Source organism: Coffea arabica, chromosome 7c (assembly GCF_036785885.1).
Source record: "Coffea arabica cultivar ET-39 chromosome 7c, Coffea Arabica ET-39 HiFi, whole genome shotgun sequence".
Lineage (NCBI taxonomy): Eukaryota > Viridiplantae > Streptophyta > Magnoliopsida > Gentianales > Rubiaceae > Coffea > Coffea arabica.
This window is the reverse complement of record NC_092322.1, coordinates 19240694-19261772: the sequence shown is the minus strand read 5'-3', so window position 1 is coordinate 19261772 and position 21079 is coordinate 19240694. Positions and strand designations below refer to the sequence as shown.

The window sequence follows — 21079 nt, the reverse complement described above, 5'->3', positions numbered from 1 at the left end:
ATTTTGTAGACACCAAATTTTTATTAAATGTTAATATTTTCTTGAATTTTTTCTATGTAATAATTTATTTATTTTCTTACATTTTTATGTGCATTTTTCTTATTTTTGGTTTGTTTTTTAAAAAAAAATGAAAAAAAAATGACAAAAAAAAATCTCTCTGCCATATCCCCTTTTTTTGGCTCGTTACACACAACATACAAAAACACAATCCCTCATTTCACTTTCTCGGAGGGGGGACTGACAAGACAAAAAAACGGCACTTTGGGGCTCAAAAATAGGTACATCTCTCGGCTCTCTCACAGAACAAGAAGGAGAGAAACACCCCAATACTTCACTGGGCTCTTCCTCTCACAACAGACAAGACACACAAAAACACTCCACTCTTTTCTCAACTCCAAAAAAAAAAAAAAAACTCTCGGCTCTCTCGGCTCTTTCTTTTTTTAACACACTCCACAATTCAAACAAGAAGGGGGGGAACTAGCGGTCAGGCCATTGAAGTTAGGAATTTCACCACAAAGCTCAAACGAGTGACTGCAATATTCTGGAGGTAGTTTCTTTTCTCGTTTTTTTTTAGTTTTGTTTTTCACCTTACACTCATATTTTGTTGCTTATTTTCTCCTGTTTGGTTGCCTTTCAGTGTTGTTGTTCTGTTGTTAAAATTTTGGGAAATGGCATGAGCCAGTTTTAGGAAAAGGAAATGTTTATTATGTATGCATATTAACTGTTTGGTAAAATGCCGAAAATGGAAAAAATGGATTAAAAAGCTGAACATTGTGCATGTTGTTGTCAAAACGGATGACCGTTAGCTAGCACCAATATCTGAAAATGTTGGGTTATTTAAGTATTTTGAAGTTTTGAGCCTTTAAAGGCATTGAAATATTTTCTTTATTTTTGGGGCTGTTTTGATTTAATGCATTCTTTTGTTGTCGTTTACTTGTCAAACTAAGATCATAGTTGTATTGTAGAAGTCATAAGGAGGGTTTTGGCATAATTTTTATGATTTTTGGTGAAGATGTGAGGGTTTTAAAAAATAAAAACTGAACTGATTTCTTGGCATTTTGGCCACTTTTGGGTCATTTTCTGTAAAAACTAAGTCCAAAAATGGAGTCTGCGCGAAAAATCGAGTGAGGGGTGTATTTTGAGGATTTTTGGTGACCGGAGAGGTCACCGGCGGTGGCGGTCGGCGGCGGCGGTCGGCGGTCGGCGGCGGCGGCGCCACCGGCAGCCGCCATGGCCACCAGCTGAAGAAAACTTCAGCTGGCCGAACAAGAAGAAGAGGAAACGGAAGGGGAGAAGGAGAAAGAAAAGAAAGAAAAGAAAAGAAGAAGAAAAAGGAAATGGGCTATTTGTTTTAGTGGGCTTGCGTTTGTTTTTAGTTGGGTTTTGACTTGGGTTTTGGTTATTTTTCTTTTGGGTTTTACGCATGGGCTTGGGAGTTGAAGCCCATGTATTTCAGCTGGGTTTGTTTGACGAAAAGGATGGGCTGGGCCATTTATTTTCCTTTGGGTTTCGGTTGGGCTTAGGTAGTTTTTGGCCCAGAAATAAATAAAATGATGGTCCAGTGGCCTGATTTATTAAGGAATAAGAAAATGTTTTCGCATATCAGTCCCTGTACTTTCAAGTACTTTCACTGCGGCCCAGAACATTTTAAATTCCTTTCAACTCGGTACTTAAATTAATTGCACTTTGGTCCCTAAATTTTATCTTTCATTTAATTTTGACCCCTGAACTTTGGAAAATATAATTTTTGTCCCCCAAAAGTTTTCAATTTTTGTAATTCAGTCCTTGGCAAATTTTGGCTCTCTTTATTATGATTGTTTCTTTTCTTCAATAACTAATTATGTTACTTTTGAACATATTCAACTTGTAATTTTTAGATGTTTTAAATTTCTTTATGTTTGACATATTAGCGTGAGTTTAGTACTTTTATTATTTTTGTTTTTTCAATTAAATTGGTGTCATGATTCTTTTGTTCATTGTGAGTATAAATAGGACAATTTGACTCCATTTAGTCACCACTTCAAACGGGAGGTACCCCTATTTTTATTATTTCAATGTCAATTACGTGCTCTTATGTGCTCTTATGTGTTCCTATGTGTTTATATTTTCATATGCTTTATTTATTTGATTTAAATATTCATTCAAATTTTCTTATATATGTTTTAGTTAATTTTTACAATGATTCAAGAGGCATTTAAATACCTCAAAAATGTAATAGATAGGATAATTAGATTTGTTTTATTATATTTTCCCTTCTAGATTGTAGTTAGGCGCTCCCTGATGTAATAGATAGGTTGCGTGTTTATGTGGCTTATGTGTTATGTGTTTTATCCGCTTTTCTTAGGATTTTGGCATCTAAATATTATGTTTACGTGTTATGTGCTACGTGCTCTTATGTGTTTATTTGTTTTAATTTATGTTTTATTTGTTTCACTATGAATTGTTAATGCATGACGTCACCACACTAGTCTAACGCTAGTTGTGGTTTCTCCCTCCGCTTACTTGCTGTCCAACGCTAGTAAGGACTTTTAGAAATTGGTTAGTCCAACGCTAGACCCTTTAGGTCATCTTCCGCTAGATTCATCTTTGTATGCTATTCACTACATTTTCATGCATATTTTTATTTTTAGGATCTTTTCTCATTTGCATAATATTCCTTATTATATTATCCCCTACTCGCTATAGGTGCTAATCATGTCATTTAGAATTGCATCTCATTTAAGCTAGTTCATTTGCTTGTTCATGTTAGAATAATTATTTTTCAAACATGGGAAATGGGTGATTATAACTTTTTAGTTTAAATACCCCATTAATCCATGTATAAGAAAATTATGTCACGACTTTTTGCCTCCCGTACCCTTTATGTTGCACTCCCTTTTCTTTAATCACTTATATCTATGTATATAATTTAATTTCTTTTCTTTACTTTTAATTTCATCTTTTGCATACTCGTGACACTTTCAAGGAATCATTTTGGCCTTCGCAATTAATGCGATTGATTCAATTAAACCCTTGAATGAACATTTTGCTCCTTTCGATATTTTTTATTTGCATCCATGTAGGAAACATCCAAATATGATAAAATTAAGGGTTAGATTAGGAAAATTTTGACTAAACCTCGCAACTAGTTTAGACTAGATGGAAAGGGTGCCTTAGGTTTGAGTTAATCGAACCTTTGCCTTCCCTTTCTTCAACCGTGACTCCCGAATCCATTTTCTCTTGTTTTCAAAGATCTGGAGTTGTCAAAAAGAGTTTTATTTTATTTTACTTTATTTTTTGGGTGACTTGATACACCAAAACTCCATACCAAGTGGCGACTCTTATTTTCCTTAAAAACCCTTTTAGACTAAATTTTGGATCCAAATTGTCGCATTCTTTTTTAAATCCCATTCTAGATCCTTTTTATTTATTATTAATAAGTCACGTCTTTTTATAAAATCATTTATTTTTTCATCGCGAAAAATGGGGCGCGACAACTTGGCGACTCCACTGGGGACGTAAGAGAGTCCAAGCACTTGGTTTAGTCGTTTTTTCTCGTTTTAACCCTTATATTTATCATATTTGGATGTTTTAGCTTGCATTTTTCTCTTTTAGGATATTTTGCATTTCACCCTCGTATTCGTTTATCGTTCCTCGTATATGTGATGAATGATTTATTTATTTACTTTTGTTTATTTACTTATATGTATCGCGCTTTGCATTTGGGGGTGGGGAATATTACCCTAGAGTCTCGCATTGGTTATCGATCCCTCCCCTCCAAACCGAGCACTGGCATACGTGCATACATTTTATTTTTTATCCCTTATTTATTTTTCTTTTAGTGGCTTGTCACGCCACTCTTCCCTGTTAGGATTAGGCGACCCATTTGGACGTGTGATCGTGACACGACGTGTGCGTAGCATGATCCGAGGGGTCACTCAATCTTTCATTTTAAGCTTTGGGTTGATAGCCTTTATCTTTTAGTCGAAGATTGAGGATTTTTGATAGATTCACTTGGACATGTGGTCGTGGCACGACGTGCGCGTAGCAATGTCTGGGGAATCACTCAAGCCACTGACAAAGAACCTTGGGGTTGATGACCTTTGGTTTCCAAGTCTGAAGGCTCGGGGACCTAAAACCTATCGAGTCTAGATGCATTAGTAAGCCAATACCTCATGCATCCATGATAGTTTACCTAAGGTAGAGTCTGTCTTACCCTATTAAAAACACTATTCACGAGGGGAAGGATCCAATCTCTCTTTTCTTTTTATTGTTTTATCTCTGTGTATTACTTTGCTACAATGTGTTATGTGAATTTATCTGATTGAACTAACTTTTCTTGATTTTTGTCTCCACTGCATTCACAAACCTTAGAAATAAGAGTTCTGACGTGATATTCGTTAACGCAGACCACCCTTTGCAAATAGCACGTTTAAATTTTGGTTTATCGCATTAATACTATGTATATATATATGCATGTCATTCTAGGCCTACCCCGGCATCTAAATGGGGCACCCTTAGACCATATTTCAATTATCGTATTGCATATTTATGTGTTTAATAAACCGACATCATGCATTAACCCTAGAGGGAATGCCATTTAGGGGATCCCATTTTAGGAATATACTAGCCTTGTTTTCCCTGGGTAACTAATCCTTTATGGGATATTCATGTTTAAATTCTTGTAAAACTGGAGAAGTGAGGCCTGTAGGTAAGGTATTTAATCGAGATTACATGCTTTGGATGGACAGATCTCAACAAATCAGTCAGCTGTTAACAGTTCCAATGGAGGTTCGAAGATGGCCAGGGCTTCTTTCATTTAGTGAGATCAATCAGGTTGCCTCCTACCTTGGACCAATTGGGGATTTCAAAGACATTGAATCAGATGGGTATTTGGTAGAAGCTTTAATTCAATTGTGGGATCCCGATGGTTCAACATTTCGGATAGGAAACAAGGAGTTGACTCCGACCATTGAAGAGGTAGCCGGTCTTCTGAATTTGCCAGTAAAAGGTACAGCAGTGATATTTCCGATTGCTTCTGGCAAGATTGAATTCTATCATTTTACTGGATTAAAAGAGTCTGTAGTGCAAGGATCAGATCAGAGCATAGATGTAAAATTTTTGTTTGACAGATTCGCAATGAAAGACGGGTTTGATAAGTATTCGAAGGATTTTTCATTTACATCTAAGGTAACATGGGAATGTAAGAGGCCGCTGGTGTATGGACTTGTGATGGCGGGGATTTATTTGTTTCCTAGAAAAGATAAGAAAATTGGTTTCAAAATCACTAAACTCCTGTCTGACTTGTTTTTTGGAATTAAGGATCGACAAGCCTCTATAGTACCAACTGTGTTAGCTGACATTTTTGTTGCGTGTACCAACTGCCAAAGGGGGTCAAAGTTCTTTTATGGATCAAATCGAATTTTGCATATATGGGCCATGGAACATTTTCGAAGACAGTTGCCTGCTCTTGATGGTCTACCATTGATTGGGTATAATTGGATCTCTACCCATCATAAGAGAGTTGACCAAAGTAATTTGCCAAGAAGTGCATCGGAATGGCTGGACTTTTTGAGGGTATTGTCAGATCAAAAGATTAGATGGGTACCAGACTGGACCGACTGTTTTAACCCTGTTCTGCGCGCCAAGTCATCAGATTTGATACCGTTATTGGGAACTCAAGGCATCATGGCATACACTCCGAAAAAATTTCTCAGACAGTTAGGACGCATTCAAGGAGTACCACTCACACCTGACTTGACCGATTTCACCATCAGTTTTGGCAAGGGGATCTGTCCAGACAAAATTTCGATGAAAGTACCAATTGTCGAAGCTTGGGAAACGCTGTCCGATGATGAGGATATCACTTATGTTCCGCAACTTAAACAGATGGCTTTGGTTACCCCTCAATACGAGGAGTGGCTCAGAGAATCTGGTGCTGAGCGACCATTGATGGAACAGTCCGAGGAAGTCAAGAAATTAATAGCAATCATTGAGGCGAAGGACAGAGAAAATGCACAATTAGACAATCTATGGAAGTGAATAAGGGTCTAGCAGAGAAGAATAAAAGACTGTGTGAGGAAATGCACGAAAGACACCAGGAGTTGAAGAGAAAGTGTGGCGAGTTGTATGATCAAACTGAACGCATGCAGAATCCCTATTCCAGAGAGCCAAAAGATGCTGTGATAGATAGATTGAAAAAGTTTAATGATCTTGTACGAAATCAACTTCGAGAAATGATGTAGATGATGTATGATATTTTGAAATCCGTCAATGAAATGATCCTTATCTGTTGCAAAGTTATTTTTCGAAACACAGGTTTGATAAACAGGTCTCATTTCGAAGGTGTTGCATCATATTAAGCCTACCCTTGGCAGAAAAGGGCTTCCCCATAGGACATGCATCCGAATTATTTAGATATCTACTAACTCATGTTTTTTTTTCTCTTCTTTCTTCTTTTCTTTTCTTTCTTTTTTCTTTTTCTTGAATAAATCACAGCAATTTGACAGAAAATTCACTCCTAAATCAGTTTCTTTTCCCCACTATCAGGTATTTTTCACAATTGCTACCCAAAGAAGCCCCATCATCACCAGATCCCGAAGTAGAGCCTTGAGACAGTCTGTAAACATGAGTTCAGTGCCTGAAGCTTCGGAAAGATCTGCTATGGTTACATCACCGGACTTCACAGCATTGGGAGCTCAGTTAAGTGAGGAACTTGGCAAGTTCAATGAGTTAAGTGCTGAAATGGCCGCACAGAAGCGTGTAATTGATCAGTTGGTCGCAAGCAACAATGGTGGTGGTGTCCCAAACGACCAAGAACCTATCGATAATCACCCACCTGCACAAGACTATCAACCACCCCACACATCCAATACCCAAATACCTTTCTTTCCTCCTTTCGCTAACCCTGTTGAAAATACCTTTGCCCGATTAAATTCAGACTTTTCCTATATGCATCCGAATTATGTAATGGTGAACCCAACCAGTAGTCAAATCCCTCAAACTCATCCACAAACCAATCTGAACATTCCTCCCAACCCTCAGGGACCGCACTACCACCTTCCGGAGCCTTTTGTACTGGATACGGCATCTCAAGAGAAGACGGCAATGGAAGAACAACATACACCTGTTGATAAAGATCTGTTAAGAAGGTTGGATCGATTCGATGACTTTATGAAAAAGAATCAAGGGTTGAGCAGGCATGGTGGTTTGGACTACGATGAATTGTGTCTTTTCCCAGATATTCAGCTACCGTTGGGATTCAAAACCCCTAAATTCAGCAAGTATGATGGAATTGGAAATCCAAAGACGCACCTCAAGATGTTTGCCAACAAGTTAGGTAAACCTGTGGATGATGAGAATTTGCCTATGCGTCTATTTCCGGAAAGCTTGGAGGGAGATGCTCTAGATTGGTATTCAAATTTGAAATCTGGAGAAGTCAAAACTTGGTTGGATCTATCAACTGCTTTTGTGAAGCAGTATGAATTTAACTGTGAGTTGGCACCAACACGAACCACACTGGAGGGTACGAAAAGAAAGCCGTCAGAAGATCACAAGACCTACGCAAAACAGTGGAGAAAGTTAGCTGCCAAAGTGGAGCCTCCTATGACTGAGGAGGAGATTGTTCGCACTTTCATCAAGGCTCACGATCCACCCTATTTTGAAGAGATCTTCCGCATGACTGGAAGTTCATTTGCTGCTATCATTAACAAATTGGAGGAGTATGATGAATTTGTCAAGGCGGGGAAGATTGTTAATGTGTCTGCATTAAAGTTGCAATTGGATGCTCTACAAAATCAAAACAACAATGGGAAAAAGCCCCAATTCAAGAAGAAAGAAGGTGATACTGCTTTTATATGGGATCAAGGCCCGTCTTTCAGACCCAAAAACCATCCCACCTATTCTTTTCCTACCACACCACTACCAAATTCCATCATTCCCGACCAAATCATTTGAATACCTCGCCCTTACCTCCAACTCCACAACCTGTTTTTCAAAATCACTCTCGTCCCATTTACCATTCCAGACCAACCTTGCAAAACAATAACCCTCCTCAAAATCCTTTGCAAACCAGTGGAATTCAAACTCAGAAGCAATTTCGAGCCTTCACCAACTTGGGCCGACCTATTGATCAGTTCTATGAGCAATTAAAAGCAACTGGGAAAATTGGCACTGTTCCTCCCAAAATCTATCCCAGAGGTCCTCCTGCCGGTTATGATCCGCATGCAATCTGTGCTTATCATTCTGGAAGTCCAGGTCATACCACTGGCAATTGTTGGGCTTTAAAACATAAAATTCAGGACATGATTGACTCTGGAGACATTCTTCTCAGAAAAAAGGGAGAGCAAGGACCGAATGTTAGTAAGAATCCTTTACCTGAGCATGGGAGCACTGTAGGGATTATCATCGCGGATGAAGATTTTATCGACCCCAGTCAGTACTTTGTAGATGAAACTGAAGTGTTTGGCGTGATAGAGACTGACCATGCAGAGATGAGGAAAATGTTGTCTGTTGAAGAGTCCATAACTAAGGATAACGCTGAGGAAAAGTTAAAATCTTTTGTGTTTGAGAAAGAGGAGCCGTTTATGATAGAAGGAGGGCCTTCCGAGGCTGACAATTCTGAAGTTCCTTTTATTTTGGATCTACCCTCTTTTGAATGGGATATATCAGAGCCTGCCATTCTCGAATTTTCAGAGCAAATGTCTGTCAATAACTTGCAAGAGGTACCGTGGAACTACGAGGAGTCTAGTCTGTTAATTGGAGACAAATATTGTTTGAAGGAGGAGGTATCTAATGTTACTAGGCCTGGAAAATTTGTGGGAAACCCCGAAATCGATGTTCAAACCAAGGCCAAGATTAAATCCCTGACGCCCAAGTCTCTTGTGTCTGAAAAGGAAGCTGTGGATTTTCTAAAGATGCTGAAGAGAAGCGAGTACAAAACAGTGGAGCAGTTGGATGGGCTGCCTGCTCAGATCTCTTTTTTGAATCTTCTCTTGACTTCCGAATTACACAGAGAAGCATTGCTCAAAATCTTGAACGAAGCCCATGTCCCTAAAGATATTCCTGTGGATAAGTTTTCTAACATTGTGGGTAATGTACTTGCCGCTAATCATATCGCCTTCTCCGATGATGATTTGACTGCAGAAGGGATTGGGCATAATAGAGCCTTGTATATATCAGTCCGCTGCAATGGAAAGCTGCTGCCGAGGGTTTTGGTGGATAATGGGTCGGCGCTGAATATCTGTCCATGGAACACTCTCACTAAACTTGGATTTCTTGATGTTAAACTCCGTCCGTCTGCAACCGTAGTTAGGGGGTTCGATGGTTCAAGAAAGGAATCTATGGGTGAAACAGATCTGGTATTGGAGATAGGCCCTGCTCAATTCCAAGTTACTTGCCAAGTCATGGACTTCTCCAGCGTTTACAACATTTTACTTGGAAGACCTTGGATACATGCTTCCAATTCAGTGCCATCTTCTCTGCATCAAATGTTGAGATTTATTGTGAATGATCAGCTCATTACTGTATTTGCTGAGGATGACTGTACCATGATCATTGATGCAAAATTCAAAGGTGAAGACAGAAAATGGACTCCAATTTCATCTCATCATGTTGCTGACATAGTCTCTGTAGGATGGGCATCTAGGGATAAGTCGTTGACTCAATCAGATTTGCCAGAGGCCAGTATTATGATGGCGAGAGAGATGATCCGAGGCGGATATGAAATAGGAAGAGGTCTTGGGCGAGAATTGCAAGGAATTTTGGAGCCGATAGAGATCCCTACGCAAAAGGATACATTTGGACTGGGATTTCATCCGACTGCTAAGGACAGAAGGGAAATGCAAGCTCGAAAACAAGCTGAAAAGAAGGGCAAGCAAATTGCCTTAAATATCCCACCGCTATATCACACTTTTCCTCGTCCATCAGAGGTGATTATGCCAGAAATGAAGAATCCTGTGGAAGATATTGAACTGGACCTGTCTCAATTATTTGTCGGGGCCACTTGTGAGGAGGAGCCATCGGAGAATGCAGAATTTTTGCCAATTACCGAAGGAGCTATTCAGAATTGGACTGCTGATTATCTTCCCTCTCGAAGGGAATTTCGGTAAATTTAAGGGAATTGTCTTTTGTCTAGATCACATCCAGATAGGACAGTAGTCTGGATCTTTTGTTAAAAGAAATTGCTTTCATCTTTTAAACCTTTATTCTTGTTTCAGTTAATATAACTTGCTTTGTTCAAGAAAATTGCTGAAACGAAAATAAAGGTTTGGGTTAAATATGTCTTTAAATGGCAATCATGTCTGTATATTTATCTTTTTGTGAAGTCTCGATGCATTTTGAATTTAATGAAATGAAAGACTTTTCCAGTATTTGCTATTTATTTATTACTTATGTTCTATTCTATTTTCAGATGGCCACAAATAAAATCTTTTGACCCTTTGGATGTCACCATTTTGGAATTCGATGGCTGCAATCTCGATATCTCTCATGAACTTGAAATCATGCAATCTGAAATTCAAAGCGAGAGCGATACTGAGAAAGAATTTGAGTCTATTTCAAGGGATTTAAAACAGTATGAAGAGAAACCCAAACCCAACTTAGAAGAAACAGAAATCATCAATATTGGCACTAAGACGGAGGTTAAAGAAATTAAAGTCAGCATTCATTTGAATAGGAAACAGAAGGAGGAAATGATTTAATTCTTAATGCTTTTTCAAGATGTGTTTGCATGGTCATACGATGATATGCCAGGGATCTCTACAGACATAGTGGTTCACAGGTTGCCAACTGATCCAAATTTTTTACCTGTAAAGTAGAAGCCACGTAAATTCAAACCAGAAATGAGTCTCAAAATAAAGGAGCAAATCGTGAAACAGCTCAATGCTAAGATAATCATGGTGTCTCATTATCCCATCTGGCTATCGAATCCTGTGCCAGTGCCTAAGAAATCTGGGGAGGTGCGAGTATGTGTTGATTACAGAGATCTGAATAAGGCTAGTCCGAAAGACGATTTTCCTTTGCCAAACATTCATATTCTTTTGGACAATACTGCCGGACACGAAATTGAATCTTTTGGTGATTGTTTTGCAGGGCATCATCAAATTTTAATGGCAGAAGAAGACAGAGAGAAAATCTCTTTTATCACCCCATGGGGAACCTTTTGTTATAGAGTGATGCCTTTCGGGTTGAAGAATGCTGGAGCCACTTATCAGAGGACCATGACTACCCTGTTTCATGACATGATTCACAAAGAGATGGAGGTCTATGTGGATGATATCATAATTAAATCCAAGAAGGTTGAGAACCATTTGGTTGATTTAAAGAAACTGTTTGAAAGATTGAGGAAGTATAATTTGAAGTTGAACCTTGCAAAATGTGCTTTTGGAGCTCCGGCTGGTAAGTTATTGGGTTTTATTGTCAGCAAGAAGGGTATAGAGATAGATCCTGTGAAAATAAAAGCAATTCGAGATATGCCCATTCCAAAAAGTCAAAAGATGTGAAGAGTTTTCTTGGAAAGATCAATTTCATTGGCCGATTTATTGCACAGTTAACCTCTACCTGTGAGCCTCTGTTCAAACTGTTGAAAAAGAATGCGCCGATGGATTGGAATGAAGATTGTCAGCAAGTTTTTGATAAGATCAAGAATTATTTGTTAAATCCTCCGATCTTAGTGCCACCTCAGCCAGGGAGACATCTGATTATGTATTTGTCTGTTCTTGATGAGACTGTTGGATGCGTTCTGGGACAGCATGACGAGTCTGGGAGAAAGGAACAAGCCATCTACTTTCTGAGCAAGAAATTTACAGCATATGAGGCCAACTATTCTTTCCTTGAGAGAAGTTGTTATGCTTTAGCATGGGCAGCTCAGAAGTTGAGACATTATTTGCTTGGTTATACCACTTACTTGATTTCCCGTTCCGATCCTTTGAAATACCTGTTGGAAAAGTCGATGCCCACGGGATGTATGGCTAAGTGGCAAATGATCCTTTCCGAATTCGATATTGTCTTCACAACACAAAAGGCAGTCAATGGTCAAGTTATAGCAGATCATTTGGCAGAAAATCCAAGAGATGATGATTACCAACCATTGCATACCTACTTTCCTGACAAAGAAATTCTATTCGTTGGAGCAGTTGAGAACATGAGTGAGCAGCATCCTGGATGGAGGTTATTTTTCGATGGTGCATCAAACTCTTTTGGAGCTGGAATTGGAGCAGTTTTAGTGTCGCCTGAAGGGAAACATTATCCTGCTACTGCCAAATTACAGTTTCCGTGTACTAACAACATGACTGAGTATGAAGCTTGTATTTTTGGATTGAAAATGGCATTGGACATGGAGATCAAAGATCTGATAGCATTCAGTGATTCCGATTTACTTGTGCACCAGACGCTTAAACAGTGGGTAACTCGGGATTCAAAATTTATGTTGTATCATTGTAACTTGCTTAGTTTGGCTAGCAAATTCAGGAATTTGGAACTCAGACACATTCCCCGCACTCGTAATGCCTTTCCTGATGCTTTAGCTACTCTGTTTTCGATGATCCACCATCCAGATGAGTTGGTGATTGAACCTATACAGATCCAACTTCAGAATAGGCCAGCGCATTGTCTGGTTACAGAAAGGGTCACTGATGGTCGCTCCTGGTACAAGGATATTAAGGAATTCATGAAAACGGGATCCTACCTTCCTGATACTGATTCTGTTGCAAAAAGTTTCTTACGCAGAATGTCATCAAGATTCTTCTTGAATGGAGAAGTGCTATACAAGAAAACATCTGATTTGGGCCTTCTGAGATGCATCAATGAAGAGGAAGCCGATTATATGATGAAAGAAGTACATAGTGGGGTTTGTGGGCCACACATGAATGGGCATCTACTGGCTAAGAAGATCATGAGAACATGATATTTTTGGCTTACCATGGAGTATGACTGTGTAGATTTTGTTAGAAAGTGTGTTAAGTGTCAAATGCATGGTGATATTATACGTGCTCCTCCTACAGAATTGCATAGTATGACTGCTCCATGGCCATGTTCGATCTGGGGAATGGATGTGATCGGAACTATTGATCCTCCTGCTTCAAATGGGCATCGATTCATTTTAGTGGCGATTGAATATTTCACCAAGTGGGTTGAGGCCGCGTCCTATAAGCATGTGACTAAGAAAGTGGTGTCGGATTTCTTGAGAAATAATATCATCTGTCGTTTTGGGGTACCAGAGACGCTGATCACTGATAATGCCAAAAACCTCAACAATGATATGGTAGATGGATTATGTGAACAGTTCAAGATCAGATATCGAAATTCTGCTATTTATAGGCCTCAGATGAATGGAGCCGTTGAAACCGCAAATAAAAATTTGAAAAAGATTATCCGTAAGATGACTGAAGCACACCGGAATTGGCATGAGAAGCTGCCTTATGCACTAATGGCATACAAACTACCATCAGAACTTCTACTGGTGCAACTCCTTGCTCTCTTATATATGGAATGGAAGCAGTACTACCTGCAGAAGTTGAAATTCCTTCCTTGCGCATTCTGATGGAAGCTCAGATAGAAGAAGCTGAATGGATCAGAGAACGTCAAGAGCAGTTGTCTCTGATTGATGAAAAGAGGTTGAATGCCTTGTGTCATGGACAATGTTATCAGCAACAAATGGCTCGGGCTTACAACAAAAAAGTCAAGCCCCGCTTATTTGAAGTTGGAGATAAGGTTTTGAAACGGATTCTTCCAATATAAGATGAGGCTAAAGGGAAGTTTGCTCCCAATTGGCAAGGACCATTCATTATTAAAAAAGTGCTATCCGGAGGAGCGTTTATTCTTATGGAAATGGACGGTCAAGTTTTTCCCCAGCCAATCAATGCAGACATGTGCAAAAAGTTTTTCATTTGATAAAAAAAAAAAATACTGCAAGAGGCGGATTTCAGGCATACTTCCTCTCATTTTTCCATTTCGATATTCTATCCCTAATTTTTCTTCTTTCCTTTTGACTTTTCATAACCATTTTCTTTTTCTCTTGGCTGTCCTTTAAGATCACTAACCCCATACTGGGGCAATTTGTTTCAAAAAAAAAAAAGAAAAAGAAAAAGAAAAAAAGAAAAAAAAAATCGAAAAAAAAAGAAAATAGAGATTCTGTCAGAATTAAACTGGGGCAAATTTTTATCTCTCTCTCACCCTAGATTGGGATAAGTTTTGAAAGAATGCTATCTCAAATGATTGCAAACTCATCATATGATCCGCTGTGAAGCCTTTCAAGCCTTAACCTTTCCTTTGCTACTCTATCCGATCCTAATCGCAAGAACCAAAATTGCCAAATTTCATCTTTTGCAGTATTTTGAAAAAAAAAAATTTCTTAATCAACTAGCAAATGATGTTAATACAAACTTTTCTGAAATATGTCAGAGAAGATTGTCTCACTGATGCTACTCATTATCAAAGTATGACTGCATTGATATAGTTTGGGTTAAAATTGTCTTGTCTATATCTCTAGGTGAAAACCTGAAAGGGCACCTTCTAAAAACAAAACAAAACAAAAAAACAAAAAAAAAGAGAGAAAAAAAAAATGAAAAGGGTGGGGGTAACCTTAGTGAAAACCCGAAAGGGCGCTGAGGTAGGGTTTTGGAATACAAGAGGATTAACAACAAAGAAGAAGATGCTGAGGTCTGAAAGCTGGTGACTATGTTGATTTGGGTCTCTTTGATACTGTTGTTCTTTTGCCGACAATGAATTTCAAAATGGATGACTACGAATGGGTCAGATGGAGCATTTTTCCTCATCAAAGACCATCCTCTAAATACGAATCCAAATTTGGATCCTTGGGCCTATATTCAAAAATTCAACAATTTTGTTTTACTATTCTATTTGCTATTTCATTTATTTATTGTATATCATTGTTTATTTCATATTAGCATTATTGCATGATGAATACTACTTTTTTTTAATTGTTTATATTTTTCATTTTTTGGGTCTCATTCAAAAGACAACCCCCTTATAATTTATCTCTAAAGAGTCATGAAACTTAAGGTCCTATGATACTAAAGTACGGACAATTGACATTTGACAGTTGCAAAGATTCTGAAGGGTTGTCGGCTGAACCTAAGGGAGCGATTGGTTGATATTGAAACTCATGTTTACATGGTTCTCAAGGCAAAGGGATCACGTGGTGGTGGCAGTCTTTTCATCATAGTTGCTTCTTTTCTTTTTTTTTCCTTTTTACAGGAAAGATTATGTGACAGACTACTGGCTTAGTTGAGCATGATTCACACTAGGGCAAATGGCAAGTTTCGCTGTACATTCCCAAAGAAAGAAACAAAAATCATTATTCCCTTTCTTTTAAAGTTTAAAAAAAAAATCATCAATCAAGAAAGTTGTAAGTCCACGAAGTAAGTTTGTCTTGATTTATTACTACTTGAGCAATATGCATTTTAATCTTTCAGTTTGATGGTATTGAACTTGCATTTTCATTTCTTTCAGTGTTTAATTGGGCTCGGGTCAATCCCACCAATCTGTTTAAAAAAAAAAAAATCAATCAAGAAGATCAAATTTAAATTCCTGTTGGTGAGTCTCAGCGTCCACCGCGCACCCTTCTACCTCCCCTTCTTGACAACTTAAATTTCTGTTGGTGAGTCTCAGCGTCCACCGCGCACCCTTCTACCTCCCCTTCTTAATAATTTAATTTTCTGTTGGAGCGTAATCGCGTCCCTCCGCGCATCTTTTTCTAAAAGACAACTTAAATTTCTGTTGGTGAGTCTCAGCGTCCACCGCGCACCCTTCTACCTCCCCTTCTTGACAACTTAAATTTCTGTTGGTGAGTCTCAGCGTCCACCGCGAACCCTCCTATCTCCCCTTCTTGACAATTTAAATTTCTGTTGATGAGTCTCAGCGTCCACCGCGCACCCTTCTATCTCCCCTTCTTAACAATTTAATTTTCTGTTGGAGCGTAATCGCGTCCCTCCGCGCATCTTTTTCTAAAAGACAACTTAAATTTCTGTTGGTGACTTTCAGCGTCCACCGCGCACCTTTCTACCTCCCCTTCTTGACAACTTAAATTTCTGTTGGTGAGTCTTAGCGTCCACCGTGCACCCTTCTACCTCCCCTTCTTGACAAATTAAATTTCTGTTGGTGAGTCTCAGCGTCCACCGCGCACCCTTCTATCCCCCTTCTTGACAATTTAAATTTCTGTTGGTGAGTCACAGCGCCCGCCACGCACCCTTCTATCCCCCTTCTTGGAGCGTAATCGCGTCCCTCCGCGCATCTTTTTCTAGTTATGACAAGTTACTTTTCTTGACTGTTTTGATTAATAATTATGCTTTCTCATTCATTTTGGGTTTCATGTTTAGAAGTTCTGATTGCTCAGACTTTTTCGACTTTGCAAAGATCACAGTTGGTCAATGCACTTATTTCATTGTGGTTCACTTGCATTTGAACTACGTTTGACCTGATTCCCATGGCGGGATACGTAGGCAACTCTACATGAGTTCGGTCATGTGTTTTGCAATTTCATTACATCTTTTGTTCACTAATTTCAGCCAAGTGTTGCTTTTCTTTATTTTAGCTCAGGTGCAGTTAGAAGAGACAGGTAAGTAATTTGGTGTCTACGTCTTTGTCTTGAGTTTCTTCAAAACTCTAGACAAAGAGGGGCAAGTTGTAGACACCAAATTTTTATTAAATGTTAATATTTTCTTGAATTTTTTCTATGTAATAATTTATTTATTTTCTTACATTTTTATGTGCATTTTTCTTATTTTTGGTTTGTTTTTTTTTAAAAAAAAAAGAAAAAAAATGACAAAAAAAAAATCTCTCTGCCATATCCCCTTTTTTTGGCTCGTTACACACAACATACAAAAACACAATCCCTCATTTCACTCTCTCGGAGGGGGACTGACAAGACAAAAAAACGGCACTTTGGGGCTCAAAAATAGATACATCTCTCGGCTCTCTCACAGAACAAGAAGGAGAGAAACACCCCAATACTTCACTGGGTTCTCCCTCTCACAACAGACAAGACACACAAAAACACTCCACTCTTTTCTCAACTCCAAAAAAAAAAAAAAACTCTCGGCTCTCTCGGCTGTTTCTTTTTTTAACACACTCCACAAATCAAACAAGAAGGGGGGGGGAACTAGCGGTCAGGCCATTGAAGTTAGGAATTTCCCCACAAAGCTCAAACGAATGACTGCAATATTCTGGAGGTAGTTTCTTTTCTCATTTTTTTTTAGTTTTGTTTTTCACCTTACACTCATATTTTGTTGCTTATTTTCTCCTGTTTGGTTGCCTTGCAGTGTTGTTGTTCTGTTGTTAAAATTTTGGGAAATGGCATGAGCCAGTTTTAGGAAAAGGAAATGTTTATTATGTATGCATATTAACTGTTTGGTAAAATGCCGAAAACGGAAAAAATGGATTAAAAAGCTGAACATTGTGCATGTTGTTGTCAAAACGGATGACCGTTAGCTAGCACCAATATCTGAAAAATGTTGGGTTATTTAAGTATTTTGAAGTTTTGAGCCTTTAAAGGCATTGAAATATTTTCTTTATTTTTGGGGCTGTTTTGATTTAATGCATTCTTTTGTTGTCGTTTACTTGTCAAACTAAGATCATAGTTGTATTGTAGAAGTCATAAGGAGGGTTTTGGCATAATTTTTATGATTTTTGGTGAAGATGTGAGGGTTTTAAAAAATAAAAACTGAACTGATTTCTTGGCATTTTGGCCACTTTTGGGTCATTTTCTGTAAAAACTAAGTCCAAAAATGGAGTCTGCGCGAAAAATCGAGTGAGGGAGTGTATTTTGAGGATTTTTGGTGACCGGAGAGGTCACCGGCGGTGGCGGTCGGCGGCGGCGGCACCACCGGCAGCCGCCATGGCCACCAGCTGAAGTTTTCTTCAGCTGGCCGAACAAGAAGAAGAGGAAACGGAAGGGGAGAAGGAGAAAGAAAAGAAAGAAAAGAAAAGAAGAAGAAAAAGGAAATGGGCTATTTGTTTTAGTGGGCTTGCGTTTGTTTTTAGTTGGGTTTTGACTTGGGTTTTGATTTTTTTTTTTTGGGTTTTACGCATGGGCTTGGGAGTTGAAGCCCATGTATTTCAGCTGGGTTTGTTTGACAAAAGGGATGGGCTGGGCCATTTATTTTCCTTTGGGTTTCGGTTGGGCTTAGGTAGTTTTTGACCCAGAAATAAATAAAATGATGGCCCAGTGGCCTGATTTGTTAAGGAATAAGAAAATATTTTTGCATATCAGTCCCTGTACTTTCAAGTACTTTCACTGCGGCCCAGAACATTTTAAATTCCTTTCAACTCGGTCCTTAAATTAATTGCACTTTGGTCCCTGAATTTTATCTTTCATTTAATTTTGACCTCTAAACTTTGGAAAATATAATTTTTGTCCCCCAAAAGTTTTCAATTTTTGCAATTCAGTCCTTGGCAAATTTTGGCTCTCTTTATTATGATTGTTTCTTTTCTTCAATAACTAATTATGTCACTTTTGAACATATTCAACTTGTAATTTTTAGATGTTTTAAATTTCTTTATGTTTGACATATTAGCGTGAGTTTAGTACTTTTATTATTATTGTTTTTTCAATTAAATTGGTGCCATGATTCTTTTGTTCATTGTGAGTATAAATAGGACAATTTGACTCCATTTAGTCACCACTTCAAACGGGAGGTACCCCTATTTTTATTATTTCAATGTCAATTACGTGCTCTTATGTGCTTTTATGTGTTCCTATGTGTTTATATTTTCATATACTTTATTTATTTGATTTAAATATTCATTCAAATTTTCTTATATATGTTTTAGTTAATTTTTACAATGATTCAAGAGGCATTTAAATACCTCAAAAATGTAATAGATAGAATAATTAGATTTGTTTTATTATATTTTCCCTTCTAGATTGTAGTTAGGCGCTCCCTGATGTAATAGATAGGTTGCGTGTTTATGTGGCTTATGTGTTATGTGTTTTATCCGCTTTTCTTAGGATTTTGGCATCTAGATATTATGTTTACGTGTTATGTGCTACGTGCTCTTATGTGTTTATTTGTTTTAATTTATGTTTTATTTGTTTCACTATGAATTGTTAATGCATGACGTCACCACACTAGTCCAACGCTAGTTGTGGTTTCTCCCTCCGCTTACTTGCTAGTCCAACGCTAGTAAGGACTTTTAGAAATGGGCTAGTCCAACGCTAGACCCTTTAGGTCATCTTGCGCTAGATTCATCTTTGTATGCTATTCACTACATTTTCATGCATATTTTTATTTTTAGGATCTTTTCTCATTTGCATGATATTCCCTATTATATTATCCCCTACTCGCTATAGGTGCTAATCATGTCATTTAGAATTGCATCTCATTTAAGCTAGTTCATGTTAGGATAATTATTTTTCAAACATGGGAAATGGGTGATTATAACTTTTTAGTTTAAATACCCCATTAATCCATGTATAAGAAAATTATGTCACGACTTTTTGCCTCCCGTACCCTTTATGTTGCACTCCCTTTTCTTTAATCACTTATATCTATGTATATAATTTAATTTCTTTTCTTTACTTTTAATTTCATCTTTTACATACTCGTGACACTTTCAAGGAATCATTTTGGCCTTCGCAATTAATACGATTGATTCAATTAAACCCTTGAATGAACATTTTGCTCCTTTCGATATTTTTTATTTGCATCCATGTAGGAAACATCCAAATATGATAAAATTAAAGGTTAGATTAGGAAAATTTTGACTAAACCTCGCAACTAGTTTAGACTAGGTTGAAAGGGTGCCTTAGGTTTGAGTTAATCGAACCTTTGCCTTCCCTTTCTTCAACCGTGACTCCCGAATCCATTTTCTCTTGTTTTCAAAGATCTGGAGTTGTCAAAAAGGGTTTTATTTTATTTTACTTTATTTTTTTGGGTGACTTGGTACACCAAAACTCCATACCAAGTGGCGACTCCTATTTTCCTTAAAAACCCTTTTAGACTAAATTTTGGACCCAAATTGTCGCATTCTTTTTTAAGTCCCATTCTAGATCCTTTTTATTTATTATTAATAAGTCACATCTTTTTATAAAATCATTTATTTTTTCATCTCGAAAAATGGGGCGCGACAGATTTTGTGAAGTTTTCTTCCTTTCTTTTCCTCTTGAGTTTCGGCCGAGAAAGGTATGAGAGAGAGAAGGGTTTTGAGTGTTCAATCTTGCCTTGGAATCTTGAAGAAATTGTGACCAAGAAGCTTTGCAAAAGTCAACTTCGAATAGTGTTCAAATAGTCAGGTGCACCACCACTTTTCTCTCTTGTTTGTTTCACTTGTGCACTAATCCTCCAATGTAATTCTTTTTACACTATAATTACTCACTCTTACTAGTCTAATATAAATTTATCAAAATCTCCACTTAATCGTTTCAGCACGATTTATGCGAACTTTCGACTCGCACGCGATAAAACAAAATTAAGGGTAAAACGAGCAACTAAAATATAATTAACAAATACTAGGGTAATTAATTATAAAAATGACTATTTTAAAAATAAAAACATGTGTTCTCACAAATAGACTTTAGAAGATATCTTCATGAAATTCAGCTCATAGGTTAGTCAAATTTTCAATTCAAAATCACTGTTGTTTCATGTGCAAAACAGAACAGTCATGGTTTTTGAAAACATTTTGTAAAATTGTTGGTATTTATAGGAGTTGAACCAACCCTTGATTTTTATACGGTCAAAAGAGCTATGAGTCTAGTTTTCAATGCAACAAACGGAACTCAATTTGGATTTTTCTACACTAAGATATAACAGATTTCCGAAGACTGTTCAAAGTCTCCTGCAGAAAAATTTCAGCAGCACTTCCTTTGGATTTACCAATTTTTTCAGCCATTTTAAGGCTACATTTTCTTCTCAAATCAGCCCACTCAAAACCACAAGACAGTCACAAATCAAGTTCTCAAGTTATAAGATACATAGAGTACTTATTTTAGCCACAAACTAGCTATAATCAACATATACCTAAGTTGGAAAATCCTCTACCAAAGCTGAAATTTCATAACTAAAGTTATGAAGTCCTATTTTGAAGCTAAAATTTCATACCAAAGCTAGAAATCTTCATATCTCAACTTTCATATGCAAAT

The 21079-nt window shown here is 37.7% G+C and overlaps 2 protein-coding genes across 2 annotated transcripts; both read left to right on the top strand.

The window, feature by feature from the left end:
* The first annotated feature begins 6062 nt into the window (after window positions 1-6062).
* Window positions 6063-10679, top strand: LOC140010581 (uncharacterized). The gene is made up of 4 exons (XM_072057876.1): window positions 6063-6194; window positions 6529-7850; window positions 8006-10084; window positions 10391-10679. The coding sequence occupies exons 1-4, from the start codon at window positions 6063-6065 to the stop codon at window positions 10677-10679; spliced, it is 3822 nt and encodes a 1273-aa protein (XP_071913977.1).
* Window positions 10680-10820: 141 nt separating this feature from the next.
* Window positions 10821-12883, top strand: LOC140010580 (uncharacterized). The gene is made up of 2 exons (XM_072057875.1): window positions 10821-10943; window positions 11402-12883. The coding sequence occupies exons 1-2, from the start codon at window positions 10821-10823 to the stop codon at window positions 12881-12883; spliced, it is 1605 nt and encodes a 534-aa protein (XP_071913976.1).
* The last annotated feature ends 8196 nt before the right edge of the window (window positions 12884-21079 follow it).

Coding starts and splice junctions, on each gene's coding strand:
- LOC140010581 (XM_072057876.1), top strand. CDS start 6,063: ATGCACGAAAGACACCAGGAGTTGAAGAGAAAGTGTGGCGAGTTGTAT. Junction 6,195..6,528: donor TGAAAAAGTTTAATGATCTT/GTACGAAATCAA, acceptor CCCCACTATCAG/GTATTTTTCACAATTGCTAC. Junction 10,085..10,390: donor CCCTCTCGAAGGGAATTTCG/GTAAATTTAAGG, acceptor TTCTATTTTCAG/ATGGCCACAAATAAAATCTT.
- LOC140010580 (XM_072057875.1), top strand. CDS start 10,821: ATGAGTCTCAAAATAAAGGAGCAAATCGTGAAACAGCTCAATGCTAAG. Junction 10,944..11,401: donor AGAAATCTGGGGAGGTGCGA/GTATGTGTTGAT, acceptor TTTTATTGTCAG/CAAGAAGGGTATAGAGATAG.